Source organism: Bombina bombina, chromosome 5 (assembly GCF_027579735.1).
Source record: "Bombina bombina isolate aBomBom1 chromosome 5, aBomBom1.pri, whole genome shotgun sequence".
NCBI classification, from domain to species: Eukaryota; Metazoa; Chordata; class Amphibia; order Anura; family Bombinatoridae; genus Bombina; species Bombina bombina.
Genome location: NC_069503.1, coordinates 258133744 through 258150204, shown reverse-complemented (window position 1 = coordinate 258150204; position 16461 = coordinate 258133744). Strand labels below are relative to the sequence as shown.

At 34.9% G+C, this 16461-nt stretch overlaps 1 protein-coding gene across 1 annotated transcript in view; it reads right to left on the bottom strand.

Annotated features, from left to right (window-relative positions):
• The window catches only part of NEBL (nebulette), a 574345-nt gene that overhangs the window by 46655 nt on the left and 511229 nt on the right, over nt 1-16461 (bottom strand). The window contains exon 5 of the mRNA XM_053713962.1: nt 8458-8629. Coding sequence (XP_053569937.1) covers nt 8458-8629 — 172 coding nt within the window. The remainder of the gene's footprint in view (nt 1-8457; nt 8630-16461) is intronic.

The following is a 16461-nucleotide window of genomic DNA, read 5'->3' as shown; positions in this document are numbered from 1 at the left end:
TTAACTATATGCCATCACAGAATAAAAACAAAGGCAATGCAGAGATCGGCAAAACTGACAGGGACCTCACCTTCCGTGTGAACGCCAACTTGAAGAACCCTGAGCGCTGCCATTGTACAGGACCCCTACACTCGATAAGAGCAAGGCTAGTCCGCTCCGGTTCACAAATAAAGGGTCATCAACCTGAACTGGAGCACCTGCTATGTCCAATTTGTAAAATTCAATAACACACCAGGGGTCTACACAGAACTCCTCCATGGTGCAGACACTAAAAAGGGCACCAAGGCACTGACCGCGGCTGACTACCAGCTAAAGGATGCAGCGAGCATAACATAAAATCAAAAAGGGGGCATCTAAATAAGGAAAAAGAAAAATCCCTGCGACTTGCCCACACATCCACTGTGAGAAATATATTCACTAATGACTAAAATACCACATGTGACATCTACATGTACCCCTGACCGGTCAGGTTTCATTGGTTTCATTGTTTGTTTGTAAGGTTTCCTTTATACCCTATATGTATATAACTATCTATTGAAGAGTAAAAATTAAACTTACAGCTTGTATGTGCCTTCAGGTGGGGGGAGATGCTAACCCACAATAAAAATTGCAACTTTGATAAAATTGTGTGATAAGAGCTTATTTTTTCAAAAGAGTGCTGAATTCCCTGTCTTTAGTTCAGGATTACAATCCTGAGGCTTACCTTCTTGCCATTCCATATATATATATATATATATATATATATATATATATATATATATATATATATATATATATATATATATATATATATATATATATATATATATATATATACAGTATATATATATATATATCATATATATATATATATATATATATATATATATATATCCATACATACATATATTTATGAATAAATAGAACATATTCTGCAATGAGAAGAATATTGGCATATGAAATATTCATATTTTTATGTCAGGTTAGCGCACTAGAGAATATGCGTATGGGTTAGCGAGAGAGTGGGGTGTTAGGTTTTCTTGTCCACTTTTTTTCCCCACCATTGACATCTATGGGGGAATAGGTTATCACATGCGAGATATTGTAAATTTGGCTTTTTCACACATCAGATTAGTGTGCGAGCAATAACTTTTTACTTTCAACTTGTAATACAAGTGCAACCCAATGCTCGCAAAAAGTTTACTTCTAGCTCAGTTAGCGCGCAAGCGAAAGTGCTAAATAGTGCTCCACTCATAATCTGGCTCAAAATATATAACATCATCTTGATTACTGTTGTAAATCAGAAAATAATCTTAAATTACTCACACTTTCTGCAGATCAAATGTTTTCAGCTTGCTGTGCATAGTTTACCTTCAAAAGAGCATTGTAAGTTAAACAATAGTTTTCAGATATGTTTTACTTTTTAAATGGATAAATACATTTGGCCACAGTCTGGCATCTTAGTTAGTATAGGGAATAGTAACTGCAAACTCTGAAAATTAAAAAAGAATTTAAATCAGTACATTTTGAGTAATTAAAAAGTGACGATGTGACATTTCCCAATAAGGCCATATTTGGATTTTTTTCAAAAAGCTACATCAGAAACTACTAAATCTATTATCATGAAATTAGCATTTTCTTCAATTTGAACTTGCTTTCCTATTTCAGTTTTCATATACATGAGAAGTAAATCTGAAAATATTCTAGAATCTATTTGCTATATATGGCCGCTAAAAGTGGATTTATTTATATTATCATTACAAGTATATTCACACTAATATAAAACAACCGCTTTACAATAGAAACTCAGATATTTAAGAATTAGAAGAGCTAAACTCAGATTCAAAAATATTCATGGGTTAAACACAAACATATATACTAAATACACTCTGCAGCGATCTTATTAAACACATATCTCCAGCATCTCTGAAGGACCTATTGTCCGCTTCTCTGTGCTATGTCATTATTATACAATGGAAAACTACAAAAGAACTGCTGTTCAAACAGAACTTTGCATAGAGTACCTTGTTGCTGAACTGAACTTCACTTTTGCATGTCTTTCTCAAAGTGACTTGTATGTTTCATTTTATTTTAAAATATTTATTAGTTTTACAGGTCATTTAGTGCATTAGTTAAGAATAAAAGGCATCTAAAATAAAATAATTTATACCAAGAGTTTATTTTTAACATTTAACCTGGTTTTATGATGGACTGACAGGAAATATCTGTGTGTGATGCCGTATGAAATGTATCAATTGCTCAGATATCTCAGGTGAGCTCTTCTTTTTTGTTATATTCAGAGGTTCAAATCCCCTCTAGGTAGTAAATATTTTTTAAGGTTCTTATTCAAACATGAAAAAGCTGTAAAATCAAAACCTATACTTAGCCAATCCAAGTAGAGCAGAATCGATAATGCACTTTGTCTTGCACAATCAACAATGCACAACTGGGTATTACATGTTTTCTGTTAAAATGTTTAACCAAACCATTTTTAGTGCACCCAATACTTATATACCATGTCATATACTTTCAATAGGAAATCGTAGTAGTGTGCTCACTGTACTCGTATTACAAGTTGTTGAATTAGTAGTGCACAATAAGAAATAGTGGCTTCTCTTATTACTTTTGAAAATCAGGTATTAAAGGGATAGAAAGGTAAAAAATAAAATGTGTATGGGAGCATTTCAATTTAAAATAGAAGCATTTATGCAACATACTTTCATTAGCAAAAATGTTTTTAGTAAAATATATTACGTTTTTTCAGCGGCATACGCACATATCCTGTGAGGGCCGTGCACCAGTATTCAAACACTACGCATGCTGAGAGGTGGCTGTGGTGTGTATTGGTTCTGAAGACTTTGTGTCATACAAGCTAATGCTGACCTTCTGAAAAGGTGTGGTGTTTGAATACTGGTACATGGGCCCTTGAAGTATATGTGCGTATGCCGCAGAAAAACAGTAATTACTTTTATTAAAAGCATTTTTGCTATTGGAAGTATATTGCAAAAACCCTTCTATTTCAAATTGAAATGCACCTATGCACATTTTATTGTTGACCTTTCTATACATTTAAGTGTTAACACTTGGTATTGTGAATTATAGCAAATAAGTAAACTAAAAAGTCCATGACGCGATCAATAACTTAGTGTTCAAGAAATAATCGTCAAGAATTTTTGCTCGGCTCACATAAAAATATATTATCTGAAAGAAATTACACATCTGCACTATCCAACAATATTGTATTGTACCATACTAGCTCTAGAAAATAAATATTAACTTAGGACTTGCAGCACCAGTGCAAAAAAGCAAGCGGTATGGATTGTGCTCCAGCGATGTTAATGCACCATTCTGCTTGCATTTTTTAGCTCCGTTTGTAATCTACGCTTTTGTTTGATCCTATTAATGTTAAATTTCTGGGTAAGGTGCTAAAGTTGTTTTTCTTGTAAAATTCAGCATATAGAAGGAGTGCATAATTTGAGTTTTCAATTTAAATTAAGAGACAGTAGGAACCAGAAATGCCATGCTTTTTTATTTGGGTGAAAACTTAAGATTTGAGGGTAGATTTAACAAACAGTGGATGCTGCAATCTACCCCCATAGTTTCCAGATCGCTGGAAACTTAAGTTAAGAAGCAGCGGTCCTCTGAGGCGGCGGACAGCAATCAGCCCGATCGAATACGATCGGGTTGATTGACACCGCCTTCTAGCTGCAGGGGGCGGCATTGCACAAATATTTCACGAAAAATGCTTGTGCAATGTTAAATGCTGACAGCGTGTGCTGTCAGCATTTAGCAATGTCGGGCGGACATGATCCGCTACAGCAGATCATGTCCGTCCGCATCATAATAAATCCGCCCCTTGGTATTAATGTGAGGTTTAGACCAAGTAGTATGCTCCAGGCCTGTTTGCTCTATTTTACATTGAATAAATCTATTAATTTACCATCCCCTGGAAATCTATATCCCTGCCAAATTAAATGAAGACACATATGTCAAATTACATGAAGACACACACGCCAAATTACATGAAAACACACGTGCCAAATTACATGACGACACATGCCAAATTACATGAAGTCACTCACACATGCCAAATTACATGAAGATACACACGCCTAATTACATGAAGACACACATGCCAAATTACATGAAGATACACACATGCCAAATTACATGAAGATACACACATGCCAAATTACAAGAAGATACACACGCTAAATTACATGAAGATACACACGCCAAATTACATGAAGATACACATGCCAAATTACATGAAGACACACATTCCAAATTACATGAAGATACACACGCCAAATTACATGAAGACACACATGCCAAATTACATGAAGACACACATTCCAAATTACATGAAGATACACACGCCAAATTACATGAAGATACACACGCCAAACTACATGAAGATATACACGCCAAATTACATGAAGATACACACGCCAAATTACATGAAGATAAACACACGCCAAATTACATGAAGATACACACACGCCAAATTACATGAAGACACACATTCCAAATTACATGAAGATATACATGCCAAATTACATGAAGACACACATTCCAAATTACATGAAGATATACATTCCAAATTACATGAAGATATACATGCCAAATTACATGAAGACACACATTCCAAATTACATGAAGACACACACGCCAAATTACATGAAGACACACACGCCAAATTACATGAAGACACACACGCCAAATTACATGAAGACACGCATGCCAAATTACATGAAGATACACACGCCAAATTACATGAAGATACACACGCCAAATTACATGAAGCTACACACGCCAAATTACATGAAGATACACACGCCAAATTACATGAAGATACACACGCCAAATTACATGAAGATACACACGCCAAATTACATGAAGATACACACGCCAAATTACATGAAGATATACACGCCAAATTACATGAAGATATACACGCCATATTACATGAAGACACACATGCCAAATTACATGAAGACACACACGCCAAATTATATGGAGATACACACGCCAAATTACATGAAGATACACACGCCAAATTACATGAAGACACACATGCCAAATTACATGAAGATATACATGCCAAATTACATGAAGACACACATGCCAAATTACATGAAGATATACATGCCAAATTACATGAAGACACACATGCCAAATTATATGAAGACACACATGCCAAATTACATGAAGATACACACGCCAAATTACATGAAGATACACACGCCAAATTACATGAAGACACACACGCCAAATTACATGAAGATACACACGCCAAATTACATGAAGACACACATGCCAAATTATATGAAGACACACATGCCAAATTACATGAAGACACACACGCCAAATTACATGAAGATACACACGCCAAATTACATGAAGACACACATGCCAAATTACATGAAGATATACATGCCAAATTACATGAAGACACACATGCCAAATTATATGAAGACACACATGCCAAATTACATGAAGATACACACGCCAAATTACATGAAGATACACACGCCAAATTACATGAAGACACACATGCCAAATTACATGAAGATATACATGCTAAATTACATGAAGACACACATGCCAAATTACATGAAGATACACATGCCAAATTACATGAAGATACACACGCCAAATTACATGAAGATACACACGCCAAATTACATGAAGATATACACGCCATATTACATGAAGACACACATGCCAAATTACATGATGACACACATGCCAAATTACATGAAGATACACACGCCAAATTATATGAAGACACACATGCCAAATTACATAAAGATACACATGCCAAATTACATGAAGATATACACGCCAAATTACATGAAGATACACACGCCAAATTACATGAAGATACACACGCCAAATTACATGAAGATACACACGCCAAATTACATGAAGATACACACGCCAAATTACATGAAGATATACACGCCATATTACATGAAGACACACATGCCAAATTACATGATGACACACATGCCAAATTACATGAAGATACACACGCCAAATTATATGAAGACACACATGCCAAATTACATAAAGATACACACGCCAAATTACATGAAGATATACACGCCAAATTACATGAAGATACACACGCCAAATTACATGAAGATACACACGCCAAATTACATGAAGACACACACGCCAAATTACATGAAGATACACACGCCAAATTACATGAAGATATACACGCCAAATTACATGAAGATACACACGCCAAATTACATGAAGATACACAGCCAAATTACATACAGATGCAGTGGTCATTATTTACGTTTCTATGAGCCTCCACACATGTAAATTGTTCACATTATAATTACTCAAAATGTAGTGAAATGATTTACTTCAAAGTTTCAGGGTTTCTAGTAACTTCCAAGAGAAGTGCCATATTGCAGTCACAATCCTTTTTCCATTCAAAAAGTAAAAGGCATTTTAAAAATGCTCATTTGAACTTAAACTAAATATTTAATTGGAGGGAAAACTCAAGCAACAGTACCCGTTAACATACGCAGGCTCCTAGACTGGATATTGTCTTCCAATGGATCAATGTCGAAGATGGAGCCTGGGTCAGTACGCCAAACTTTAAGATCTTAGTTAAAAGAATTGAAAAAAGAAAGAAAGAATGAAAATAGACAGAAACAGAAATAATAAAGAAAATGTTTTGCCAGGAAGCTATTAAACCTGCACTTTAGCAGCAAGGCTGACATCAGTTACACATACTGCAGGGTGTGCAGGGAGGAACATGCATTGTGTTTCTGAACAACACTATTCAGATTTCTCCCTGCACACCCTGCAGCATGTGTAACTTATAAGTGTTCTGTATTTTAAAGGACGGGTGGCAACCCTAAAATTTAGTGACATATTTTTGGATCTGTCAGCTTATGTCTTGATATACAATGATTATGTATACTTTTTATAGAGAGAAGGGTTCATATTAGTGCTGTTGGACAGAGGTGCAATAAACATATAACTAGATGCTGCAAGGAGGAATAGCTGCAACATCAGATGTGTGTGTCATTACTCAGCCATCCATGTATAGGTACACCCTATTCTCCATTTATAGCTTTATTGTGCAGAAAAAATGTATATTATAATGTTTTGTTTTGGGGTTTTTAAAATCCCGTTAAGGCTCTACAAGTCCTGAGATTAGTATTGCAGATCTGAAATATGACATAGTAATTCTTATCATCTTAAAGAGACATGATACCCAAATACTAAAGCACTTGAAAGTGATGAGGCATAGCAGTAAAAAGCTGACTAGAAAATATTACCTGAACATCTCTATGTAAAAATGGAAGATAATTAGCTAAAAATTTCCTAAGTATTCACAGCCCATCATAAAGAGACTTTAAGCAGCAAATTAGGATACTAGATTTGCAAGGGAGGGTGAATCTGGCATGTGCAGGAATAGTCATCTTATTTCCCTATTCAGTTTAAGGACTTTACCATGGAATCTCACAAGATTTCAGTGAAATCTCATGAGATCACAGCAAAGCATAACATGAACTCAGCACTGCTGATGCTGATTGGCTATTGTTTTGTTTTTGTGTAGCTGAAGTATAACTGTTACCAGAGCGCTTACTCTTATAAGCTGAAGAAATTTTCAGGTAAAATATCTTCCTTTTTTACATAGAGATGCTCAGGTGATATTTTCCTGTCACTTTTAAGTGATTTAGCATATGGGTATTATGTCCTTTTAAATGGGACATACAAGTGCAAAAAAAGAAAATGCTTAAATTTATTTGCACATTTTGTTATTGCACTATTGCTTGCATACAAATATTGTTATAACTCATGTAAAGTGGTTAAACACATAGTTAAAGTCAAATCCAGAGCAGCAATGCATTGCTTGGCAACTAACTGAAGACATTTGGTGAACCAATGACAATAGGCATGTGTGTGTGGCTACCAATCACCATCTAGCTTCCAGTAGTGTACCGGTCCTGAGCCTACCTAGGTATGATTTTCAATAAGATATCAAAGTACTTTTGTTAATAGAAGTAATTTCTACAGTCTTTTAAAATTACATACTCTATATGAACCATGAAAGTTTATTGTTTCACTTTTATGTTCTTTTAAGAGTTATTATGTGATGTTTGTTGGAGCATGCATTACTTTACACTTTTCAGTTGACTGAATGTTTCTTTCTTTTGCAGCACTCATGTTTTACTGCACCAGTACAGCACTTCAGCGTAGAACAGCAGCAAACTGCCACAGCTTACTCCTGCTGCCGCCATGTTGACATTTACCTTTGATTGCATTTCAGTGCTGATGTGTTTGCACATGTGCAGCAACTCTCCTTCAGATACCTGCAGCGTAACCTAAGTTCCAACATGGCGGCACCCATAATGAGAGAGAACTTCATGAAATGTATTTAAGAGGGACACAACACTATCTTAAACAAGCAACATTTAACACAAATTACTAAATAAGACTCACCTACAATGACCCCTTGTCTACGATCCATTTCCACCACATGAGGGTGAACACCTTTATAGGCCGCATCACTGACAATCTGTGTATTTTTTCGGACGCGCTCTGTCACAGGATCATCAGCAACTGGGGTAAAACCTCTACCTTTAGTCTTCTCAAAATCTTCATGATACTTGATCTGAAAATATCCACAAAATAATTAATATTAGTCATTCCCCAATATAATATAGCTGAATATGCATAAGAGAAAGATTATAATTAAGATCTATCATCTGGGTCGGAATTTCTTCATATATTCTCATTAAGTTATATAATGGTCTGTATAATAAAATATAAACATTTAAATTAGCATTTAATTTAAATTTGTTGTGCAGTATTATATTCATTCATATAAACTTGATCTGTTGCTTTAACATAAAATAAAAATATCACATTTTATTTTAAAGAATAGTGTAAATATAAACTAAGTTACCTACAATTGTTTCAAATGTTAAAGGGGCTAGCAGGCTGCAATACGCTGCTCGCATTTATCATTGTACAAGTAACATCGTGCCCCTGTTCCAAACTTCTTAAATGGAGCCCTTGGTATACTTTATTAAAATGCTCAGGAACAGCAATGCACTACTGGTTAGTTAGCTGCTGGTTGGAGGCTGTTCATATATGCTGTTATCATTGGCTCATGCGATGTGTTCAGCTAGCTCACAATAGTGCATTGCTCCTCCTTTAACAAAAGATAAAAAGAGAATGAAGCAAATCTAATAATAGATATACACTGTAAAGTTGTTTAAAAATGTAGGTTCTATCTGAACCATGAAACCAAACAAACAGCTAATAGCATTGGCACTCAACCCAAAGCAACTAACAGTTGATACTGCATAACATTATAGGGTGATTATCCACTTGTTAATCATACTTTGAAGTAAGATCATTTATTTTGCATGGGACCTGCTCACATTATGCAAACGGGTTTAATTCCTGAATTTAAAAAAAAAACAACCCTTTTAAAAAAGTATTTTGATAACAGAGAATATTAGCCTTGTTTAACCAATACTAGCTATTTACTAAACACTGAAGAGTAACATATATCCTAATTGATGTCATTTAAATAAATAAAAAACATATTAAAAATGTTTAAATCATAGAAAACTCAAAAGGAAAGTTTCAGTGTATAATGAGCAGGCTGCATCGAATATGAGATTTTTTTATTTTTATCGTCTGTAAAAACACAATAAAACATTAATTTTAGAGGTGCTGCATAAAGCAAGTTTTTTTTCATCACTTTCTAAACCTTTGCTAGAATTCTTAAAAATACATTGCTTACAGTTAAAATAAGAACTTAAGAAATAGCAAATTCCTGCAACTGCAGTTAATCAGTCTATACAGCCACAAGAGCAGAATAAACATTAATCAAGATGGTCACCGGCAATCTTCAGAAACCATCAAAAGAAAATACCTGAATTGCATTTGGTGCAATCAAATAGCAATACACAAAAAAATGATTTTTAAGTGGCTTTCAAGGACTAGAGAATCCCACCCTCATTCTTTACCCAGAATTCTTTATGATACCAGAACTATGGAACTAAAACTAAAATATATAACTTGACAAAAATGATAAACATATTTGAACAAACCGAAAAAAACATGCAACACATCACAATATGCACCACACTCACACTGTGTCAGGTTCAGTTATATGAAGATTAAACACGCCACAACAAAGTTAGTAATATATTTTATTAGTATATATCATTATTAACAATCGTGTGCACGTTATTAGTTAGATATCAGCATAATTTTATTCAGGAAAAGTTGTAAGTTTTATTTATATAAATACAATTTAGTGATTAAAGGCAGTATTTCAAGGAAAAGTGTGCTCCTGCTTTAATATTTCCAAAAAAGGAAACATGCTAGTACCCTACCATTGATATGTTGTTTTGTGATTCTTTGACATGCCTCATTTCTGGCGTGTCTAACATTACGCTAGATCTACCTTTCATCTGCTTTAAATCGCTGCTGTACTTGACCTGGAAGGAAACAATAAGACAGTCAACATTGATAAATGTAGAATAATTCACAATACCACGCCCCAGACATGACAATCCTAATCCAGCAAGTCAAATTGTTTAGGTGACATACAACATTTTAATCATGTTTTAGGGTTTTTTTCAATGATAAGCCCATTTAAAATAAAAAAGGTGTTTATAAGTTTAATCACTGTTAACCAGTATTGAATTTAATTAAGCAGGCTCCAGAGTATGTAACATCCTTAGAGACACCTACAGACCCAACGATTCCTCTCATTTTAAATAAATGGGATCAGACACCATAGAAAAGGTGATGAAATGAAAAGTTACACACCTGGGATTGAAAACTATATACAGTAGAGTGAATGTTCTGACAGTGCTCATTTTAACTGTAAAATATGCAAACATAAAACCACTAATTTACCAACCTACCCTTTTAAATGGCCTATAGCTATCAGATAATTATTGTAACAATAAAAAGTATGTGACAGCATTACTAGCCATTAATGGAAATTAATGGAACAAGAAAGCACACAGTGGAAGGTAAGTGATTAGGGTGGAAATGGAAATTAATGGAACAAGAAAGCACACAGTGGAAGGTAAGTGATTAGGGTGGAAATGGAAATTAATGAAACAAGAAAGCACACAGTGGAAGGTAAGTGATTAGGGTGGAGCAAAGAAAAAAAATGGAAAAAAACAACTGGGCAGAATTAGAAAGAGAAGTGAAAGGAAAGGCTTTCAGGTTAAAAGCACAAAAGAGATAAGACAAAGATCAACAAAAAGAGAGAAATACATTCTTTATACTTAAAGGGATATTAAACACCAAAAATGTTATTGTTTAAAAAGATAGATAATCCCTTTATTTACCATTCCCCAGTTTTGCATAACCAATACTGTTATAGAAATATACTTTTTACCTCTGTGATTACCTTGTATCTAAGCTTCTGCTGACTGCCTCCTTATCTCAGATCTTTTGACAGACTTGCATTTCAAGCAATTAGTGCTGACTCTTAAATAACTTCACATGCGTGAGCACGGTGTTATCTATATGAACTAACGCCCTCTAGCTGTAAAAAACTATCAAATGCATTCAGATGAGAGACGGCCTTTAAGGGCTTAGAAATTAGCATATGAGCCTACCTAGCTTTAGTTAAATTTAGTTAAAGTTAAATTTGGACTTTACTATCCCTTTAATATTAATTAGGTAATACCTGTGTATTCTGGATTAAAATCAAGTGACCCACACATTAGAAACAGTGATAGCATGATATTCATGATAAACTGCCTCTATTTATTTTTCCCAACTCACCACAATGATGGAGGTGAGAAATTACGTAATAACTTTTATTAATTCAAATTTGAGTAGGAATAATCTTTAAGCTTGTTTCACAACCACTAGACATATTCAGTACTGAGACACATCTTGCAGCCTTCTGTAGTGAATAAACTGGTTTTCAGCACATGGTTTTACTAGATTCACTTTTGAAGAAAAAAAAATATTTGCCTCTATTAGGCCATTTTGTAAGACACAATACCTTAGATTTTAAGAAATGTACATTTTTACATGCAGCACATTTAAAAGGTTATGGGGGTCGATCCGATAAAAATCGTCGCCCGCAAAAGTCGGCGACGCCAATATTTGCGCGGGTTTGGTATCCTATATACAGCGTAACCTAGAAGTTACGCGCGTATATTTCTGCCGTCGCCCGTAGTTTTTTGGGCCATAGGCAGGTATACCAAACCCGCGCAGTTTGGTATCCAATATACAGCGTAAGGACTTACGTGGCGAAAATGGAGAAATCTTACTCCATTTTCACCTCGCCACAAAAAGCAGCCGTAAGAAGCCTTACGCTGACTATTGGAGCCCCGTAATTCCCTAAACTGGCTGCTAAAATAAACCTAACACCTAACGCATGCGCAATGTCTATCTCCCTGTCAACCGCGATCTGCTAAAATAAACCTAACACCTAACGCATGCGCAATGTCTATCTCCCTGTCCCCCGCCGCAATCCATAATAAAGTATTTAACCCCTAAACCGTCACCATCTACATAAACTAACCCCCTACTGTGAGCCCCTAAAACCGCCACCATCTAACTGATCTATCCCCTAATGTGAACCCCTTACACCGCCGCCATCTATATTAAAATTATTAACCCCTAATTTAATCTACCTACCCCGCCGCCAGCTATATTATCTATATTAACCCTAAGTATATTATAGTTAATATAGTTATTACATTATATATATTAACTATATTAACCCTAATTATATTAGGGTTAATATAGTTAATATAGTTACTATAGTATTTATATAAACTATATTAACTCTATCTAACCCTAACACCCCTAACTAAATTCTTATTAAATAAATCTAATTCATATTATAAACTAAAATATTCCTATTTAAATCTAAATACTTACCTATAAAATAAACCCTAAGATAGCTACAATGTAATTAATAATTACATTATAGCTATGTTAGGGTTTATATTTATTTTACAGGTAAATTGTTAATTATTTTAACTAGGTATAATAGCTATTAAATAGTTATTACCTATTTAATAGCTACCTAGTTAAAATAATTACCCAATTACCTGTAAAATAAATCCTAACCTAAGTTACAAATACACCTACACTATCAATAAATTAAATAAACTACAAATATCTATCTAAAAATACAATTAAATAAACTAAACTAAATTACAAAAACAAACAAACACTAAATTACAAAAAATAAAAAAAAGATTACAAGATTTTTAAGCTAATTACACCAATTCTAAGCCCCCTAATAAAATAATAAAGCCCCCCAAAATAAAAAAATGCCCTACCCTATTCTAAATTAAAAAAAGTTCAAAGCTCTTTTACGTTACCAGCCCTTAAAAGGGCCTTTTGTGGCTGATTGGTTTAGCCAATCGGATTGAACTTGAATCTGATTGGCTGAGTTAATCAGCCAATCAGATTTTTCTACCTTAATTCCGATTGGCTGATAGAATCCTATCAGCCAATCGGAATTTGACGGACGCCATCTTGAATGACGTCATTTAAAGGAACCTCATTCATCAGGAAGTCGTCGTGCCGGATGGATGCTCCGCGGCGGAGGAGCGAACAAAGAAGATTGAAGATGCCGATTTGCTTGAAGACATCGCCGATGGAAGAAGACTCTCTGCCGCTTGCTTCAAGACATCGCCCGGATGGAAGAAGACTCTCTGCCGCTTGCTTCAAGACATCGCCCGGATGGAAGAAGACTTCACTGCCGCTTGCTGGAACACATCGCTCGGATCGGATGAGGAGTTCGGCCCGGCTGGGTGAATACAAGGTAGGGAGATCTTCAGGGGGGTAGTGTTAGGTTTATTTAAGGGGGGTTTGGGTTAGATTAGGGGTATGTGGGTGGTGGGTTGTAATGTTGGGAGGTGGTATTGTGGGTTTTTTTGCAGGCAAAAGAGCAGTTTTCTTTGGGGCATGCCCCCACAAAAGGCCCTTTTAAGGGCTGGTAAGGTAAAAGAGCTTTGAACTTTTTTTAATTTAGAATAGGGTAGGGAATTTTTTTATTTTGGGGGGCTTTATTATTTTATTAGGGGGCTTAGAATAGGTGTAATTAGCTTAAAAATCTTGTAATTTTTTTTATTTTTTGTAATTTAGTGTTTGTTTTTTTTGTAATTTAGTTTAGTTTATTTAATTGTATTTTTAGATAGATATTTGTAGTTTATTTAATTTATTGATAGTGTAGGTGTATTTGTAACTTAGGTTAGGATTTATTTTACAGGTAATTGGGTAATTATTTTAACTAGGTAGCTATTAAATAGGTAATAACTATTTAATAGCTATTATACATAGTTAAAATAATTATTTTACAACAATTTACCTGTAAAATAAATATAAACCCTAACATAGCTATAATGTAATTATTAATTACATTGTAGCTATCTTAGGGTTTATTTTATAGGTAAGTATTTAGATTTAAATAGGAATATTTTAATTAATAATATTAATATTAGATTTATTTTAATAAGAGTTTAGTTAGGATAGGGTTATTATACTTAATATATATAGAATATAATAACGATATTAACTATATTAACCCTAATATAATTAGGGTTAATATAGTTAATATATTTAATATAATAACTATATTAACCCTAATATTATTAGGGTTAATATAGTTAATATAGCTGGCGGCGGTGTAGGGGGATTAGATTAGGGGTTAATACATTTATTATAGGTGGCCGCGGTGTAGGGGGATGTAGATTGTAGGCAAAAGAGCAGTTTACTTTGTGACAAAGCCCCGCAAAAAGCCCTTTTAAGGGCTGGCAAAAGAGCTGTTACTTTGGGGCAATGCCACGCAAAAAGCCCTTTTCAGGGCTATTTGTAGTGTTAGACTTAGGTTTAGTGGTAGGGATAGTTTAGTATTTTAGGGGTTAAATAATTTAATATAGATGGCGGCGGGGTAGGGGGATTAGATTAGGGGTTAATAATTTTAAAATAGATAGCGGCGGGGTAGGGGCTCACTTTAGGGGGTAGGTAAGGTAGATAGCGGCGGTGTTAGGTGCTCACTTTAGGGGGTTATAGATTTAATATAGCTGGCGGCGGTTTAGGGGTTAATAACTTTATTAGGTAGCGGCGGGTTCCGGGAGTGGCGGTTTAGGGGTTAATACATATTTTATTGTTAGGCTAGTGAGGGGGGATAGCGGATAGAGGGTTAGACGTGTCGGGCTATGTTAGGGAGGCGTGTTAGACTTGTCGGGCTATGTTAGGGAGGCGTGTTAGACAGTGCGGGTGATTTAGACTTTAGTCAGATTTTGTAGGCGCCGGCAGTTTCTAACGTGCCGCAAGTTACTGGCGACGCCAGAAATTTGTACTTGCGCAGATTTCTGGACATCTCTGGTTTGTCAGACTTACGGCACGTTAGCATCTGACGGCGACATATATGGGATAGCTCGAGTTGCGAGCTGAAACTGCGGGCGACGCGGGTTCCCTCGCTTGCGCCGCAAACTACGATCTATATCGGATCGCGCCCATGATGTTCTCAGCTGATATTAAGAATGAGTAACACAATTGTTATCTTTTATAAATGAGAAATATTCTTTATGAATAGTCCATTACTCAATTTATGTTTGTCTTTTTTTTTTTTTTAAAAAGTACAAGTTTATTATTTGCGAACATACTTTATTCTGGAATGCTCAGAAATCTTATATATCATATACATAGTTGCAATGAAGACAACCTGAAACTACTAGTGATATTAAAGGGATATGAAACCCATTAATAAATGTAGCGCATAAAGCAGAGGCGGCAGTTACTAGTGTTAATCCCCAGGGGTCAGCTGCTTTTTTGTTTATCATATTCATTAGAGGTATCAGCAAAGGACTACAAAGGAAGACAGGACTGCAGATGATACAAACATTTTTTAATAGTATAAGTATATGTTCCGTGTGGGGGGGTAAATCAAATGAGAAAATTGGAGGACTGGACAAATGACTTGGAGCTAACGGTCAACATCACAAAATACAAAATTATGTATTTAGGGAAGAAAAATCCAGAAGTTGGAGTCTTAATGACACTTTTCTGACTGTACAAAACAGGAACAGGGTTTGAGAATTATAATTTTGGATAGTTTGAAATTTGGTGCAATGTAGTTTTGGAGCAAATATGACCAGTAGAAGGCTTGGTTGTATAGGGAGAGGTATTTGCAGAAAATATAGTAAGGTTCTTAAAGGGACAATGAACCCAAATTTTTTCTTTCATGATTCAGATAGAGCATGCAATTTTAAGCAACTTTCTAAATTACTCCTATTATCAATTTTTCTTCATTCTCTTGCTATCTTTATTTGAAAAGCAAGAATGTAAGATTAGAAGACAGACCATTTTTGACACAACCTGGGTTTTCCTTGCTGATTGGGCAGCACCAATAAACAAGTGCTGTCCTGAACTAAAGTTTGTCTGGCTCTTTAGCTTAGAGGCCTTATTTTTCAAATAAAGATAGCAAGA